General features: G+C 34.5%; 1 protein-coding gene and 1 pseudogene across 11 annotated transcripts; both read right to left on the bottom strand.

Moving 5' to 3' along the window:
• Positions 1-467: 467 nt before the first annotated feature.
• On the bottom strand, positions 468-2,974 carry LOC118040619 (small ribosomal subunit protein uS13z/uS13y/uS13x-like; annotated as a pseudogene).
• LOC118040315 (protein GIGANTEA) lies at positions 468-15,878 on the bottom strand. 11 transcript variants are annotated; one of them, XR_012167807.1, is made up of 20 exons: positions 15,641-15,875; positions 15,106-15,466; positions 12,882-12,953; positions 12,701-12,755; positions 12,442-12,584; positions 11,946-12,217; positions 10,961-11,016; positions 9,659-9,899; positions 9,135-9,285; positions 8,240-8,449; positions 6,596-8,137; positions 6,265-6,333; positions 5,667-5,885; positions 5,365-5,457; positions 4,834-5,160; positions 3,518-4,211; positions 2,814-3,409; positions 2,606-2,705; positions 1,974-2,157; positions 468-767 (listed from the first exon to the last, which is right to left on the bottom strand). XR_012167807.1 is itself a non-coding variant. In XM_073404273.1 (16 exons), exons 2-15 carry the CDS (start codon positions 15,193-15,195, stop codon positions 4,861-4,863), a joined length of 3,513 nt encoding a protein of 1,170 aa, XP_073260374.1. In that variant the 5' UTR covers positions 15,196-15,466; positions 15,641-15,875; the 3' UTR covers positions 3,411-4,211; positions 4,834-4,860. The 11 variants fall into 11 exon arrangements, 4 of the variants coding, with proteins under 4 accessions (XP_073260374.1, XP_073260375.1, XP_034903290.1 ...); XR_012167808.1 differs by having other exon boundaries at positions 2,036-2,157; XR_012167809.1 differs by having other exon boundaries at positions 2,036-2,157; positions 2,545-2,705; positions 3,373-3,409.
• Positions 15,879-19,667: the final 3,789 nt, after the last annotated feature.

The following is a 19,667-nucleotide window of genomic DNA, read 5'->3' as shown; positions in this document are numbered from 1 at the left end:
ATAAATATCTGTTCATGTAATAGTATTAGTTTAAGTACGGATTATATATTTATGATTGGATGGTTGAAAAATAATTTAGATCTGATGTAAGAACTGATGGATAGCATTCTTACACCTAAAAGTTCAAAAAAAAAAAAATAAAAAAAAATTGATCATTGAAAATCCTAATTTTAAAAGCAAAAAATGAAAACAAGATTCTTTAAAGGTTTGTGAAGAAAAAGAAATATTTTTTCTTCTCGAGACATTAACCAATCCACCTCCATGCCCGTAGCAGCTACAAAAATATGGTTCATGCGCACCTTTCTATTGCAAAGCCACAAGCGCCCTTCGATCGTCTAAAAAAACACTTCCAAGTTGCATTCCATGGAACGCCCAAGCAAGAATGAATATCCAAAAGCTCACTCAAAAAATTACAAAATGAAAAAGGAAAAGAAAAGAAAGAGCAGCCACATGCAGAAATCTGAGAGTAGATGCAAGTGAGGGCATTTTTTTCATATAATGAAATAAGAATTTGACACCGATTCAAATAGACAAGGAGGTCACGAAAATAAAAATATCTCCAATCACTTCTAAACTAGCCTACCACAAACATTAGTTACACCAAAAAGGGACAGGTTTCAGCCAGGCCATATATAAAATTTGTTTACTGCTGCAATTATATGCTCAGCGCTTCTTTGAGACACCAACACTCTTTCCACGGGGGGCGTCAGTCTGTGTACTGACCCCTGACAATAAGACCCCGGTGCTGCCTCAGACCACGGTGGTTCCTGCAAGACAAGGTTCGAATCAGATCGCAGGATTATGTTTCACTGATAATAAGTTTCATCAAGGCCATCTTACAGGCTCATGGTGCTAACTTTATCACCTAAGCCTTTAACAGATACGCATTTCCCTCGAGAAAATTACACATGGAGTAGCATTACAGCTATTTGACATTAACATTTAAAATGAGTTGTAAGATGGTACAAGAAAGATTTTAAAAAAAGTTCTCCAGCCATATGGGCCAGCCAAAAGGGGTAGGAATGCTGGCCAGATTTCTACGCGGATGTGCAGGTCCCACGCACAAAATGAGCATTTCTTCCCTTCCCATGAATTATAATGAACCTTTGACAACCTAATGGAGTACGAAGATCCAATGACCACAAGGGAAACGAAGACAATCCAACAGCTAGAAAAGATAAGCAAAGAAATGAGTTGGCACAAACAAGGGCGAAGAGAGAGAAAAAGAAAATAAATGGGAAACTAAAAGAATGAGACACCAAAGATATACCCGAGCTCTAATAACAACAACCCGAGCTCTAATAACAACAATCCCAGTATCATCAAAAACATCCTGACAAAAGTAATTTGTACACATTATGAAAAGCCACCTATGGTGTCCAAAGTGGACCACATGTGCTGTCCAAAGACGACGAGTGACCAATACACTAAGTCATGAATCAGTGTATAAATACACTAAGTCATCATGTAAGAACCAATATATATACACAAGTTCATACGCAGGCTAAAAATAGTCTCTTCACATGCTACACGCATAGAAAATTGCTCTTCACACATTCTCTCTTCACCATCAACAATTAAACTGCTTCTCGTATTATTATTTCCCTTCGTGTATATTATTTTTTCCTTCTACATTTACTAATTCAAGTATTTAAGGGTCCCGATTCCTACATACAGGAAACTTGTTTTTTCATGTGAACAACCACTGGACCAAGGTCAAGACCACTCTGCCAGCCCAGGAAACAGCCATGAGAAACCCAATTCCTGTATGAAGTTTTGCACGACTTCTTCACATACAAATGATGAAAAGCTACTAAATACCAAAAATAATTTCAGTTTGACATGGCAGAAGCAAATAGTAATGTGAATGACAAGATAATTTAGGAAATCTAAAGAGCTGCACATGTTTTCAATGAATGCACTTGATCCCATATAAATTAGTTTATATGAAAACATAGCAAACAAGAAATTACTGAATCTTCTTCAAACACTCCAAATCATCTCTCAACTTCATGTCCAATGCATTTGACATGACCTGAGAATACTTCTCATCCGTGTAATCCTTCTGCTTATTCAAAAACCAGTCTGGGATTTTGAACTGGCGAGGATTTGCAAAAATAGTCATTAGGTTACTCTGCTGCGGACAGTTCACCAGCCCTGAGAATAACAAAGAAAATTAAATTAGTTTTCAAGAAGAAAAAAAACTGATACTATAATAAATCATGACTTTTTCAGAAATTAAAACGCCCAACATATCATGATCAATTAATTTATTCTCACTTGCTTTGACGCAGCAACGACAAATGATCTCAGATATTTCACCACAAATTTCAAAATACACCATCTTTCATTATGTTATTTACCCTCTAGCATGTCATTGATGCCCCCAAAGCAAACTCATACACTTCCAATTAATTTAAAATACAAAATCAACGTATTTCCTTAACGATATTCGATAACTAATCTGTGATTAAGAATCTAACCAGCGAGCACAAAAAAACAAAATTCATACAAAACAATACAGAAAGCGAGGGAGAATGAGACCTCTTGTTCATGTCAACATCGGCCTTCTTGCAGACAATGTTAGCAAAGCGCCTGCCATTACCTTTGATTGATGTCAAAGCAAACATTATCTTTTGTTTCCCATCTACGTTCGTGTTCAGCACACGCAGAATGTGCTGGAAGTCCTCGTTAGCCACCAAAGACTGTTTTGGAGATAAAACCCACATGCGAAATCATCGATCAATTACATAAGAAAAATAGAAAAAAAAACACCAGCACCTGAAATCAAATCTAATACATGTGCATATTACCATTCTAGAACAAGCATAATATACTTCATTGACATTCAAATGTGTCAATTATCGAAACCCTAACTAATCATTTTGAGCGTTCGAGAGAGGAGAGTCTCCGGGGCCGAGCGGGAGAAGCAGCTGTTACTAGGGAAGAGAGAGAGTGAGAGAGAGACGCGACACTGCGACAGTGCGAACGAGGGTTTATATGTTTTATTAAAAGGTGGTAGGATTTTGGTTTTTCAGAAGACGATATCACCCACCCAAACTTTTCTTTTCCTTTTCTATTCGGGTTTAAGGATCGGACCCGTGTAGAAAAACTATATGGATCCGGCCCATTCATACATGGCCGCAGTGGGACTGGCTCTCCCAACTTTTTGCCTCCATGATTAGGATTCCGTTACAGTTGAGTTTTGGAATTGTTCATGTCTGCGTCTATGCATCCAAAATTATCTCTCCCTCTTCAATTTCTTATCAACCACTCTTTCTTTTAAACGAACCAAAAATCAAACACTATGAGTTTCAAACAAGCCAAGCCTAGCTATGGTGGATGCTAGTACTAATTCAGATCAAATGGTACCGTTTCCTCTTTCTGTTGAGCAATTGATAACCAAAATCTGTAGAGAGCAGAAACAAAGCCCGTTAGAAAACAAGACAAGGCACAAACTCGCTTCTCGCTTCTCTAAGCGAGGAATAGGCGCTTAACATCCTCTATAAATGTATACCTGGTCTAGAAACTAGGAAAACATTCGATGCTTTCATTTTCTTCTCGGACAACAAGTCCAACAAAAATAGTAGCAATGTCCCCTTCTCCTTCTCCCACCAAATGCCTCTGCTTGTCAACAATGCCTCCAGTCTCAGCAACAAAAGATCGATCGGTTTTCCATCACTCCAACTCGACTCTTGATGACTTCTGTTCAAACTCACTACTGGTACTAACTCGGAGGCCGGAAATGAAGACAGTTTGATTTCTGTTTGCTTTCAATTGTAGGAAAGAGAGAGGATGAGGTGACTGGCGCACCGGGTATGGGTTGGGTTTCAGGTCCGATATTGTTGTAATTTGCTTGTACCCGATCCAAATATAAATATCCGACCGACCCATTCAGATTCGTCTGGATGAACATCCATCAAGTCCGTTAACCAGTGACACCCGCAGCACGGCTATTCTCGTCTCAAGTTTATGAACCAAATTAAAACTCGCCGTTGATGACCCCTGTGACCTTCTGGGTTTCCAGAGAAGAAAAATAAATTTTAATGCGAGTAAAGAGTTTTGTCTCCGTATCAAGGATCCCAACACCCATTTCTCGGTATGATGATTCAGTTGCTTCTCAGTCTCTGACTGTGTCCTGGTGTCTGCTTTGTATCGTGTAACAAGGCCTTGCCTGAGTCCAGATTTCCGAGCAAAACTTGTTCCTGCCACTGGAGGTTAAAGTAACAAAAACAGCAAACCGAAACATAAGATGGAAAATTCTGATTTAGTCCCAGAGTTTTCACTATTTTATAAGTTGACTGTCAATTCTTTCACAAAATTTTCAATTACCCTTTTTAAATGCATTTTTATATTTGCCTAAGAGTAATATTATAAATTTTGGAAGGATATTTTTTAGGGAGAAAAACAATTAATTGTCAGTAGATGGATTCAAGTAACAAGTAAATATTAGGGTTTTCAAACTAACGGGACTGGCTAATTATTTCATTACAAATACAGGGAGCCGACCCTAATTTAATAAACAAAATAACGAGAAACCGAATTATTATAACTCGGATGTAACCCGATGCCTTGTGCTATATACCAATCTGTAAAAGGAATCGTCAATGTTAAGTTTGGCAGGTAACATAAAAATCTAACCTGAACAAAGATAAAATTAATCACAACACGAGATTTTGTCATGGCCCTGTTCACTGGTTTCACTACACACTGTTATCCCCCAGGCTTTAAACCTAGAACAAAGTGAGTTACTTTCCTGGCCATCGGATCCTTTAATCATTAACATGGTCAACTTATATATGAAAGTCACTCATGAAAAGCGTAATGATAAACCTGAAATAGTTGCCATAAGCTAAGTCGTCAAATGGAAATAGTACAGCCTAACTCCTTGGCAGCAGTATCAAGATGATGAATGGGCATTCCTGTGGCAAGTCGGCTGCCAGCTTCCCAGGTTAAGCACTTTCCAATATCAGCTTGCCAGTCGATTTTATCTGGGCTGAAATATTGATAAGAGGGTCCGTGGATTCCATTCCTGTCCGCACGTTTAGAAGAGGGTTTTATTGAACCAGATCGAAGAATATCACGAAGAACAGATGTGCTCAGAGCACGGACATGAGCGCTTGGATGAGAAAGGCATCGGATAGTAGCTGGTAGACGACACTGCATGAATTGGCCCAAAAAAATCAAATGAGCATGTGTCATAAATATTTTCTTGCCGAGTGGCATGGAGTACTCCATTGCCTCACTTCTTAGCTTACATGTCCTCTGTAAACATGCTCGTGTACGTGTGTGCGCGAGCGCGCGCGCGCGCATGCCCAACATCCATACAAAATGAAAATGGATATGTCAACAGGGTATATTCACCTTTAAGAGGTTTGAAAGGCCATCTGCAACCGCAAGTCCAGACTCTCCCCACTCCAGCACTGGCTGAACTGCTCTAGCTGTTGCTTCCAGTAGCTGCCAAATAGAAATTGATGGATTAAAATCACTTATTATAAGTACTTCTCTTTTGTTGAGAAAGGACTGCTGACTACATCTTGGGGTGCCATAAGCCTCCAGTCAGTATAATTTTGATGTGCAACTTCTTTTGGGAAGAAGGTGAGGGAACATTATAAAGATCAGGTCACATATTCCAATGTAAAGTGAAATATTCTTCAGTAAGTTACCTCAAGCTGTGGTAAAGTGCAAGCTTCTCCATCAACAAGCATCCCATCTGTGGCACGTAAAAGTAGGTCTGATGAACTAGCCAAAATTACCAAAGATTCTGGGGTATCATGATTTCTCATCAGCTCAACAATCAACTTGACGATGCGCTGATTGACTCTCCACATCTTCTGACCTAAATCATCATCTTTGGCAATCCAAGGTTGCAATTCCCTCTCCGCCTAACAAGAACACAGGCCATGAGAGTGACTAGACACTTGAAGCAACTGAATATTAGAGGAAAACAGAACAGAACAAAAAAAAAAACAAGGAAAAAAGGGATGCTAGCTTGAACACCCAACAGGCAACACCTCCAAATTTGAGATCAAAACAATTGCAGAAACCATTTAATTAATAAACTTTTTTTTGCACCTTTCCATTGTCCAGGTGAGTATGTTTTGTACTATCAAGATAGGTAGTTCTGATTTTTTATTGTATTGCCCTACTCTGAAGGTGGTGCCACCTTTAGAAAAAATAGGTTGTTTCAAAATGATTAGCTAAACAATAAAGGGTAAACAATTTCATTTTACAGCATAATTAAAGGCAAAACAAAATTTAGACCTGAAGAACAACTGCTGTAGCTGCTTTTGTTGGCGATGCTGATACAACATTGCATAGTGCGTCCACAACCTAAATACATATTGACAAGTATTTAGAGAAGCATATTTAAGAGAAGATAGTGAGAATTCAGATAAAATATAGGCGGTTGGATCTATCAAATCCATTTCCCCATAATTGAGCAGCGTATCATGCATCCCAGTCATATATGCAAAAAACTTTTAAATGTCTATTTTTTATACATATAGCATGAAACATTTTACATTAAGTACATCAAAGCTTCTAGTTTTTATTTTCAATTTGAAGGAAAAGTGATTAGAACATGGAATACTACCTGTCTCCATCCTTGTTGAGCGGAAGTGCTTTCTGCACTAGGTTGAGTTTCAGGTGATGCAATTAACTTGTGCCACAACAGAGAAACAACAGAGAAACATAACTCTTGCTTCTCTGGAAGCACTGATCTTAATAGAACTTGTGCGCTGCAACTAAATCCAATATGCCTGTCCATTGTTAAGAAATTGGCCAAATCTGAAGCATCAAAGGGGAATCCCGCAATACCCTTCCCCAAGGTGCTTCCAGAGCCTTCCTCTGAATGTGATGCTCTCTCACATTTAAGTTTAGTTTCTGAATGAACTAATTCTTTGTATTGATGGACAGATGATTGCCCTGAATTAAAGCAGACTGTGCTTGCACTTCTATTTTGCTTGTTACCATCAAAACACATAAGAGAATCTTTCCAAACTGGTGTGCGCAAGTGTGCTCCTAATGGCTCAGCCTTGTTAACTATGGATGCAACAGCCTTACTGTGAATATCGATGAGGTTATATAGTGAGGATGCCCTAGTGTAAATTTCATTATCCCACCTGCATCGCATCAGAACAGAGAGTGCATGCATGCAAGCCTTTGAACGTCTAAACAGTTCAGAAACATGAGCAGCAACCATAGCTGCAGCTACTATCTCAGTTGAACTATAACTCCAAGATGTTCCAATAGAAGATGGTTTCAGAGAAAAAAGTGCCTCCAAAATAGCTAAAATTCTGTGAGTATGATGGATTGCAGAGTCAAGACTAGTTTGGAACTCACTAACAGATCCATTTAGTTTTGCAGGCTTGGCCACAGTCTCTGCATGTTTAGAATTTGACTGATTTCTCCCCCTGGTAACAAAGGGGAACATTTGAAGCTCACAAGCCAGAGCACATACAGCAGCCAGAACATAAGAATCAAATGCTGCAACTGGACCTTGTTTCTTCGTCGTCCTAGATTTGATGTTTCTTGGCGTTTCAGATGTCGATTGTGAGTCCTCTGTGCCATCATCAGGTGGATTGTTTTCTTCACCTCTTGGTCTCTTGCTGCCATTGGAATGAGCTTCATGGCTGACACACACAGTTAGCACAACAAATAGTAGTCGTGATGCAAGCTCTACAGAGGCACATGATTCTAGAAAGAGAGAGTGGACCATTGTACGAAGCTCTGCCACAGCAAGGTTTTTGGAGGCAGGCCCTAAGCTAGAAAGATATCTTGTTTTTCGGGTCTGTGCTCTAGATGATTCTGGTGGAAATGTTCTCTGAAGAATTGCTTCCACTGTGGCAACAAATATCTTCATGAGGCATGCTTCAGAAGGACTTCCACAAGGAAGATATTCCAGGACCTTAAGGAGAGGTATATACAGATTCCATGACAATATTGGAGGTTGCAATGGTGTTGCAACTATGATTTCAGGAAGATCAACTGCAGAGGAACTTAAAGGAATCAGACCGTAAGCAGCTTCCCAAATGGTACAAATTCTCCATTCAACCTCAGGTCCATGGGCACATAGCATAGATGCAATTCCCTGGGCAGTTGCTTCAATAGTCGCTTCAGCTGCAGGCACTTCTATCTGTTACAATGTTTAAAATGAAATAAAGCATACAATTAAGATTTTTTTCATAGCTTGAGTCACAACATGTCAACTGACATCAACAGTTAACATTTATATTACCTGCTTCCTGTAACTTGAAAGATAACCAACCAAAGGTTCATGTTGAACTTCCACCCCTTCCACTTGCCTTAGTGGAGGAAAAAGCAATGCAGGCTGCGAAAGGATGCGGAAAAGTAAAGCTGCAGCAGCATCAGCTGCTATACCTGCTCTCATGGACATTGCAGTCCCTATTGCACGCAAGAAATGCAAGTGCATCCAATTCCGGGGAAGCTGCATAAATGAACACATAAATTAAGAAGAATGAAATAGAAAGGCTATAGGAAAATAGATAACCATAGAATGACCAAAGAAATTAATCAATTACAAATATAATGTCGAGTAACTCCCACTTCTTTTGGGATTGAGAAAGCTTCCTTCTGATGGAAATAAGTGAAGATATCACAAGCAGAGAAACAGGTGAATAAAAAATAAGACTTTTGAATTACAATGTGTACATGTTTTGTTTCCATTGACAAGTTATTTCAGAAGACTCCAGAAAGGGGGAACAGTTATCTTTCATGGCTTTGCAGAAGCTAAGTACAAAGGACAGAAAAGGTGATTCTTAATTTTGGTTCTCTTTTGCATTCTATGGGAGAATGACTTGTATGCCTCGCTGTATTTACTCCTCTCTCTTAATAATACATTCTTCTTTTATAATAATAAAAATATAAAACACTAAATATTCCATGCATGTAGTCAATCTAATGATAAATCAGTATCTTCATCTCTTGACAAGATCATATTGAGAATAGCAAAAAGAACATCAACTAGGTAATAAGAAATCAACAGAAAGCACAGTTGGTTGCCAAGGTGAATTACTGTAATAAAGAAGGTAGACACGGTCCAGAACTAGATTGGGAGTGATATGCTTGTCAATGTACAATTAAATGTCAGCAATCAAAACTATGCAATTTACCCTTATGCCAGATGCATGATCTTCAGCAGCTCGAAGGAGTTCCACAAGTTGTACAGCAGCATCAAGAGCATCGGGAGCCCATGATGGCGGCGCTTCAAGAAGTCCAAGAAGAAGTCGTTGAGTGGCACTTGGAGTTGCAATGGCATAATACCTACCCGGAATAGAACACATTTAACAACCACTAATAAGAAGAATGCTTCAATCTACTGAAACTAGGATTTTTCACACTTGTAGACAGAGGACTTGTGTCCCGCTGTCTTTAAGACCTCTATGATCAATTATATGCTAGACTACAACTTTTTTTATAGAGTTTTTCTGCATGCTAAAAAACATTGATAAAGATAATTCAAAAAAAATACATGAGGGCTGGAAAAGGCACACAAAGAACTATGTCCCCACAATTAAAAAAGCATGTCATTTATTCAAGTCCCTAGATGATTCAATTGCCACAAACAAGAAGTTAATCAAATATGCATGTAGATTCAGAAAGTTTTTTTTAAAAGCATTTAGTTTCAGAAAGTTACCGGTGAAATAAACGTGCATATGGCTCAAGAGCAGGTAGCCCAGCAACTAGATGCTCATCCAAAGCTGTTGTTGGAGGAGGGAGTAGAAGTGCAGGAACAGCTACTGCAGTTAATGCAGCAGTCTCATAACGAGCAACTTCCTCGTCGCACACACTTAATATAACCCCAGCACCATTTGCCACAGCCCACCTTGGAGTTGATGGCATGAGCTGAGGATGCTTTCCAGACACGCGAGAAGAAGCTGACACAATAAAAAAGAAAATCAGTGGATAGTGATATTTGTTTTAGTGTGTAGACTGCCATGTTATCCTTGTAGATTATGTAATAAAACTTAAATTATCCTCATAATAGCTCCCAGCTATATTATACGTTAATACTTACAACCCCAATGGAATCATTAGGAAATCAATGTTCCAAGGAAGCAACAACTTGTGCCTACAACTACAATCAAGGATTATGTTTACAGATGTTGTAAGCTAGATCTTCACTTTCAAGGGAATTCAGACAATGGAAACAGTGCAAAGACAGTGCATTTCTCTGCCTTCAGTGAAACTTTTAAGGCATTGTTGCTTGTTTTGTTGACAATTTGAGCTGAACATACTTTATCAACACTGAGAATCTTAGAGACAATGGTGGAAATAACCATAAAAAAAAAAGGGACAATGCTATAGAGTAAAACATTAATCATTTTGGTGGGGAAAAAAAAAGAGTCAGTGGAATGCAAAACAGGAAAATGACATGTACTTTTCACTTTTCTAAATATGTTCCAGAGATGGAAATATTGCTGTGTGCATCAAAAAGTCCTACATAAGAAAATAAAATCAGAATTGCCTTGGACTATTTCTCTTTAGACACTGATCATGTCTTCCACTATCTCATATTCATCTTCACCATTGCAAAAAAAAATAGATTGGCATGCATTTTACATGTAACGCATGCCCGTCAATTTCAAATGAATAAATAAATGATCTTCACCATTCTCTTCATCCAAGTTTAGGTGCGTACTTTTAGAATCCACCTATTCCTTAAATGAGATGTTTGCCATTCAGTAGCTTAACTACCTGTACAATACTACAAACTTTTCTAGTAAAATCCCTATCAAGGAAAACAGAGCCCGTCTATAACATTTGCACCTTTTCTAGTAAATCTCCTTAACATTGAGATTTCACCTCATCATGCAGGAGGCACCCGAGTATTAAAAAATGAAACAAACCATAGTATGAACAACTTGATTAGATGCTACTAGAGCAAAAGGCCAAATTTTCACATGCTATATTTCTAGAAAAAAAATAATTAACTTACTGGTTTTTGGTGGCTTGAGCTCTCCAGCAGCATATTTACCCATAACACCACTGCACCTGAAAATGCATGATGACATTTGAGGTTAAGGGAATCCCCATAACGAGAAGTTGATAAGAAATAAATATGATTTATTGCATTCCATGACAAGTTCACTACGAATTCACTACAAACAGTGTCAATGCAACATTGAGAAGTTAACAGTGCCAATGCAACAGGTGATAGACGCCCCACCCCCTGGGGGGGATTGCAACTGACTTCCTGCCCTGGATTTCGATCGTCGTCGTCATTGGATCTGCACTTCCATGTGGAGATCACCATATGATAGAATCCCAGAGTGGCTTCAATACCACATGTGACAGTCTTGGCTCAGTCCCTATGAGGTATTGTCTGCTTCTGCCATGTGGCATACATTTTTATCCCATAGAAGGTGCCTCACAGGTTTACAACTTTGGTCATCCATATAAATCCAAGATCATTCTAGTACACATCCTATATGGGATGGTGAAAGGATCTTTTCCAAACCAGCCTCATTCTTCTATATTATGTTTGAGGGACAAAAAATTTCCATCCAACCATCTATGCAAGGAGCTCGCAGTTTTTCTTATCTATGGTTTTAAACCAGTAAAAGAAGAGTGCAGTTCAAGATATTCAATATTTTAGTTGTTGCACAAACCATGAAAAATTGTCCCATTTTTTTTTTTTTTGTGAAGGGAGTAAATCACTCTCTACTTTCAGTGTTCTCCTGTGATTAAATTAATTTTCTTCAGATATACATCATCATGTCCATTCTGATCTAGGACATTTTTTTATGTGTAGTTTCAATCTCAAAGACTAGTTATTGGGGGGGGGGGGGGAATGTGCACCATTACAGAGATTATTTAGAATTAAAATGTAAAGAAATCATACTGTATTTTACATTTCCTATCATGTTGATTACTTCCTAACCAAAACACAACAATTAGTCCAAATAAAATATTGCACTCACCAACGAAAGTAGTCACTTCTGATACCCAGAGGTGCAGCAAGCAATACATCAGTGATCCAGGGAGACAGGGGCCTGAAAGGTTTCCTCTCTTGTTGTACCAGAGGTATGGTGGAGGATTTCCCTTCTGATTCAATACTTGTAGAATGGCCATCACTACTGCTTCTGTCTGTTTCACTATTCTGTTTTTCCAGCTTGTATATTGGGCGATTGTAATGAGTTAAAATCCGCAAAATCTCTCCACACGCCAGAGCCCATTGTTCAGAATATTCATTCTGTAGAAGTATAAAAAGACATGTCATAAATATGAAGCTTCTTTTCAACCCATACAGAAATTGCATGCTGTAAACAAATTAGAATAATTGAAGACAAAAGCATAACTTGTGAAATGAAACATGAACCAGAAATTATTGTTTTGTTTAACAAAGAAAAATGAGAAATTTCTACAATAAAGATAGAGAGAAACTTGAAAGGTAGGTCATGGTTTCGCTTTGCATACCTCGCTGCTAGGGCAGACTAGGGAAATGAAAGAAGCAAATGGAGGGCTGCTCCCATCATAAACTAGTGTACCATCTATAATACATGAAATAATTGGATGAACAACAGCATGTCCATGCTCCGGATGATGAAGGACAAACGTGGCTAGGAATTGACAAAAATATGTAAATCAATAATACTGCAGCTACCAAATATTGAAATGATACTCAACAAGTGCAATTAATTATTTTTATATAATAGCATTGGCAAAGAATCGTTACCCAAAACATCATCAAATAGGTGTTTGTCCTTTGATGGATAACGATTGCGGATCAGCTGTCAAAACCATATCCATATCCACAACCAATATATGTTATTAACATCATTGACAGTAAAAGTCTATATAGAATTCAGTATATATACCATGCAAACAAGAAAGACCAACTCAAAGAGTAGGTATACCTCAGCAATGTCATCAGGAAATTGTTCCGATGTGCACTGCCCAAAGTACTCCACATAAGCAGTAATTTGTGCCTGCAGAGGAGGAAAAACATAAAGAAACATGCGGATCAATTCTTGTAGGAAATGAACCTCAATAGAAAGAAATGTCATAAACAGAAAACAAACAAGTAGCAACTGTAAATGAGAGTAATTTCAAAAACAAAGATACAGGTAGGTCATTTTCCAAGTCAAATGAACATATCCAATGCTATAACCATTGGAGCAAATGAGATGACTGGGGAACAAAATTGAAAATAGAAGTTTTCACTTCGAACCCAAAATTTTTAACTGTCCAAAAGTAGTGATGTCTAATGACTGTCAACAAGCGCTGGTTCTGTAATTTCTGTTTGATGTCCTAAAAGACAAACTCTTTCTGCTAGTCAAGGAAGGATCCTTCCTTGGGTTTCATCCATCAAACCAAATGAAGAAGCATCTCATTTCCCCACTCCCCATCCACCCTACTTTCTTTCCTACCAAACAGAGAACAAGGATTTGATGAAGTTGAAGCTTTTTTAGTAAACAGAAAACCATCTTCCATCTCCATTTTCAATTTTCTCCTCCATTTCCATTTTTCTTTTCCAATGAAAAATTGAAAAATGTGTTCATTTACTGAAAATATAGAAGAATTTTTCCACTGAAAAAGAATAAAAAAACATGTTAGGATTATAACTATTTTCCATTAAAAACCAAAACCATAATTTATAATACTCGATTTAATTTTTTGTATTTGTGATAATCTAACTAAAATATTGCTTTTATTTTTTTTCAAACTCAAAAATATATCATGTTACTTATTAACTCCATAAAGAACAAAAAAAATTATTTTATATTACTTAAAATAAATAACAAAATATGGCATTTACCCTATATGAAAATGAAAACGAAAATAATTTTGATGTTTTTATATTGATAAAATGCTTTTAAATAAAAGAAGAATATTTTATTATTCATTATTTTAGTTTTTCTTTAATTTGGAAAAGAGTGAGATAATTGTAAAGAAAAACGGTGAATACATCAAAAATATATTTGTCAAACTCTGAAAACTAATTTCGAAAACTAATTTTTTAGTTCTCTAGATAGAGAAACATCGCATCGAACATAAAATTCTAATTTTTATTTTCCTGATTCTAGTTATTTAGAAAATTGAAGTTCTGCTATGTTCTGAACAGTCCCTTGAATTTCAAGCTAACATGGAAGTTTTTATAGGGTAAAAAATCATGAAGAGTGAACATAGCCGCATGCTTGTTTTGCCCACAACTTTTACTTGCCAGGAAGGGAAAAACCAATCGTTGCTTAGAATATCCAAATTCAGAGGAATGTTGTGTAAAAATCTAACTTCTGTTAGCGGTTAGCACCATTTCAGAAGACAGTACCAGGGTAATACCAGGGTACAAAGAAAGAGTGTCCCATTAATCGATCACAATGTAGTTGACAATGGCCATAAATAGTGGAAAACCATAAGGTTTATAGTTAGAAATTACTACAACATTTTCCACCATTTCGTTTGTTTTTTTAAAGATTCAATTTCCAGGTTTCTCATATCCTTGACACTAATAGCAATATAATTGCCCTCCATGATATACCTCCTTGTCAAAACATTAAACTGCAACAACATTTGAAAGTCTGCCACGAGACAGCAAGGAATTTGATCAAGTACTAGATATGAGAAGCATATTAAATTAATATAAAATATTAAATCATGTTTCTGCTCGCTAACACCTAATTATTTATGCATAATGATTGCTGGAAAATTGAATTATTAAAAACCCCATTTAATAAAGATATTGCAGTAAAGGGGTGGTTTTATGTAACATACTACTGAAAAAGGAGGCGTTGATTGATCCACCAATATGAACTAAATGTATCCTCTAATTAACACAATCAGTCTAGAAACTATGCTCCATTTTTATATCTCCATTCTACCGAGAAGAAATTTACTGGTTCTTTAAATCAAGCTATTCTGAATTTAGGCACCCTATACACCTTAGAGACAATATGCTGCTGCAAACATATAACAAGTCTTGCCACCTATTTCATGAGCTTGATAAGACACTTCAAAAAAATGGAAAAAAAATCTTAAATAATTAAAATATACAGCAAAATCTGTCAACTACCACAGATATGAAATAGATTGCCTCAGGATTTGTTAAAAAGACAGAAAATAAGAGAGAATGTTTCAACTGACCTTTCTTTGCTGGGCATCTTGAGGAGGGGGACAAAACAATGAAGAGAATTGAAGACCATCAATCCACCTCTCAGAAGAAGAACTAGCCATTAAAAAGTTATATGCCCTTCAAAATACCAAAAACCAACCGCGAACTTTTTACCCTTCCCACCACTACCAATCAAGAATCAATATATCGTAATTCAACATCCCCCTCAGATTACCACTCTCTGAATCCCCCAGAATTTCCCAACAAAAAAATCAGCTGAAAATAAAAAACACGAGAGATTTTCCTTAGCTTGCTGGCCTCGAAATTTAAACCTCTCGCCCAATATGTTTCTACAGTATCTTGCAATCCAAACAACAACTTGAATCTACTGCTCTGCAAGAACATGGTTAACTCTTAAATAAGAAATAAATCTTGAAATGATTTAGCATGCAAAAATCAAGGACAGCAGAAAACAAGAAACTACAAACAACTTAACTTAGATCCAAGAACCCAGAAAACAAATATTTTATTAAACATGACATCAACAAAGAAAAAAGACCAAAATACCTAGTAGTTGTGTCTGAACCGAAGCTGCTTGGTTTGATTTTTGCTGATTTGAGTGTTGGTGTATTTGATCTCTCTGTATGCGTACTATTGTGACTAATGTTTTTTTGAGATTTGTTTATCCAACTACGATAACAGGCTACTACAGTTTGATTTATTTTTTTTATCTCTAATTTCCTTGACAGGTTGCTTCTTTTTTTTTTTTTTTTTTTTTTTTTAGCTTACAAAAACATTAAGAAGCTGTAGTTTTGGTGGAGAAGAAGAGATCTTTAGATGGTTTCTACTATGAGATTGTGTTGCATACGTGGCAATGATATTTTCCTCTAACCTCAGAGGCCCACGTCATGTCAATCTTTGCCGTGTTTACGCATGTTGTAAAGTTTGCCGTATTAAAATAATATTTTTTAAAATTTTATTTTTAATATTTTTATGTTAAAATAATTTAAATATATAAAACAATTAATTAAAAAATACTTTAAAAAATTAAATATACTCTACTTGTACTTATGATGCTGTTGGCATGAGTAAAAATCCAGCAAAGTTTGTCGAGCAGCACCTCCATGCCCATCCTGCATCCTCCTCGGCTGTATTCAAATCTTTTTCAAAAATATTTATTAATTAAAAATATATTAAAATAATTTTTTTTTTTTTATTTTTACCTATCAAAAATATAAATATAAAATATAAAAATTAATAATTTAATATTTTTATAATAAAAAAAATAAAAAAAAATCAACCACAAAAATAAAAACTCAAATGGGAATGATACATAACCCACGCATACCTCTGATCCATTTCATTTTATCTCATTTTACATGAAAAAAATTAATAAAAGAAATGTTCCTGTGCCATTTTAAAGTGAATAAAAAATAAAGAAAATAAAGAAAAGATATTAAAACATTAATGAAGTTTTAAAAATATAAATTTTTTAAATCAAATTCTCCTCTAATATATTTATTTTTATTGTTTTTATTTGAAAGCTTGTGTTATATAATTTAATTCAAGATGTATTTTAAATACTAATTATACGGTAATGTATATCAAACATTATCGGTAGATTCATATAAATTTAATGTGTTAGGTTATATTTGATATGAAATTTTTTAAAAAATAAAAATATATTATTGTGTAATTAGTTATTTTAAGAATAAATTAATAGTTTTTAAGGACTGAGAAATTATTAAAAAAAATATTTATGATATTCATAAATTGAAGAGTAAAGTATAGAGAAATAATTTATTTACTAGTAATGATTAGCGACAGTTGATTACAAATCAAATCAATATGTATCTTGAAACAAAACTTGCTTGAAGTGTAAAATTTAACCTTCAAGGAGCGCTAATTTAAGAGTTAATCATTACTCTAGTAATAATTCACCCAATTTTTATTTTTATTTAAATACCGCTTTAATTTAACCTCCTTCGATAATCTACCAAGCATAACCTTAGGATAAGATTAAATCTTGTAAATCATCTACTATTCATTTTATTTTGTTTTGTTTATCTAAAATGCAATTTTATAAACAAGATTAATTCGTGGTGTTTTAAAAATTGAAAATACATGTTAATTTATTTTGATTTATAAATAATTTTTACACATATAAAGAATTTATCAATTTTTATAATTTTAAAACCTGTTTGTTTTTTTGGAAGAAAAGTTTTTTTAAAAATTTATTTTTTTTATTTTAAATTAATTTTTTTATTTTTAAATTTTTTTTAATTTGTTAATATTAAAAATAAAATAAAAAAATAATATTTTTAAATAAAAAATATTTTAGTGATATTTTAAAAATAAATTACTCGGAGTCTACGAGGACAGAAATAAATTAAATGGTGTCAGGTATCTGCCGAAAAAATAAATTACTCGGTGCTAGATATTATTGACTGGGATTTGTTGCGTTTGTTGATGAGAAGTTCGTCTCCCCTGGTGTCTGGGTGGATCTGGTTCCATCACAGACTCCATTCCTGCTCGTGATGGAAATTAGCCTTTTTTTTTTTTTTTTTTAGCCTTTTTTCCTTTTTTCTTTTTTAAGAATATGACATCAAGTTCGCCATGTATGCTTCAATGTACAAAATATAAGCAGCTGATTTACATTGTATTATCCGATATTTTTTAAAGAATTTTTATTTAAAAATATATTAAAATAATATTTTTTTATTTTTAAAATTTACTTTTATATTAATATTTAAAAACGATCAAAAAAATATAAATATAAATATAAAAATAAATTAAAATTTTTTATAAATATGTGATCAACCACAAAAACAAAAAGATACATAACACATTAAAAATTGTTACTTGCAGCATTATTTATTAAGAAACAAATCATCAAGGATTGTTATTTTTTTTATTTCACTCCTGTATATTTTTTCAATTACATATTTATAGACTTAAATTAATTTTCAATTAAAACATGTTTATTAAGAAAGGACAATATTAAGAGAAAAGAGACCAAACAAAGAAGGGCATAAAAAAAGGCAGTTGTCACTGGCGTATTTGGAAATGTGGTTATGGTTATTTTTTAAAATATTTTTTTAAAAATATATTAAAATAATATATTTTTATTTTTTAAAAATTATTCTTGATATCATCGCATCAAAATGATTTAAAAAATACTAAAAAAATATTAATTTGAAGTAAAAAAAATTAATTTTTTTAAAAAAACATTTTTGAAACGCAAAAATAAACAAGTAAAAAATACAATTTTTTATAAATAGGCAATCAGTCACGAAAACAAAAAGGGATAGTATTAAAAATATTTATTGAGGAAGGATAGTATTAAGAGAAAAGGGACCAAAACTTAAAAGGTATAAAAAAGGGGTAGTTGCGCACATGACACACGATGAAAATATTGTTACTTACTTACAGCATTATTTACTAAGAGACGGACCATGGAGGATTTTATTTTTTTTCATTCATGTTTTTTTTTTCATCTTTATAGACTTAAATTAATTGCAAATTAAAACATATTTATTGGGAAAGGACAATATTAAGAGAAAAGGAACCAAACTTAAAAAGGTATAAAAAAGAGACGGTTGTGTGTTAAGCTTGGGGTGAAATGTTCACTTTAGCCCTTTAACTTTTTGAATTATAAACTTTTGATCCTTCAAGCTACATCCAAATTAATTTTGAATCCCAAACTTCATTTTTCTTGTTCTTGGTCCTTGGTTCGAGAGAGCAAAGAAAAAATGATAGATTCCAGTAACAAAGAAAAAAAATCTCCGGTTGACACCAATATTCAATTGTGAAAAATGGTGATTTAGTGATAATAGGTTCATTTTAATGGAGTAAGTTTTATCCCATGTGTTATTTTCCATTAACCTACTCGTCTTATGATTACGATAATGATTTAATTATATTTTTGATGATAACATAAATATTTGATAGAACAAAACATTGTTTTATATAGTTTTGATATATAGATATCACAATACCAATATCATAATGTATTTTATGCTCAAATGATTTAAATAATAACATGTTCACAGGCCATATAAATATAAATATCTATATTTTTACTTTGCACACACCTTTGCAATGATATACAGGAGTTTATAACATTTAAGAAATCATCAAAATAAGTAAGGAAAGTATTTGCAAAGGTCAATAATAAAAAACTTGTTGAAATTATAGTATTGACTTTGATGATCAATAATTTGCAATAAAATTTTGTCAAATAGCACTAGACTTGTTTATGATACCTTATAAAGCACAACCTAAACAAACAAACAAACAACTACCAAAACAGAAAAATATGACAAAATCTGAATAATAACCAGAATGGTATCACCTTTTCGAAGACAACACTATAATAGCTAAAACAGTCATATTGTTTCTTAAACAGGTTTTATTGTTTCTCAAAACAACCAATACATTTTTAAAAAATTCCCCCAAACTCCTGGGATTCTTCAAAATGATCTGATTGATTTTCAAAAAGGTCTGACTGATAATGCCAATGGACAGGAAATTATGTCTAACGACTAGTTTCTTTTTTTAAACTTATAAATAGCTTTTTATTTGCCCAAAACAA

This window comes from Populus alba, chromosome 14, assembly GCF_005239225.2.
Source record: "Populus alba chromosome 14, ASM523922v2, whole genome shotgun sequence".
NCBI classification, from domain to species: Eukaryota; Viridiplantae; Streptophyta; class Magnoliopsida; order Malpighiales; family Salicaceae; genus Populus; species Populus alba.
Note: the sequence above shows the minus strand (reverse complement) of the source record. Positions and strands in the feature narration are given on the sequence as shown.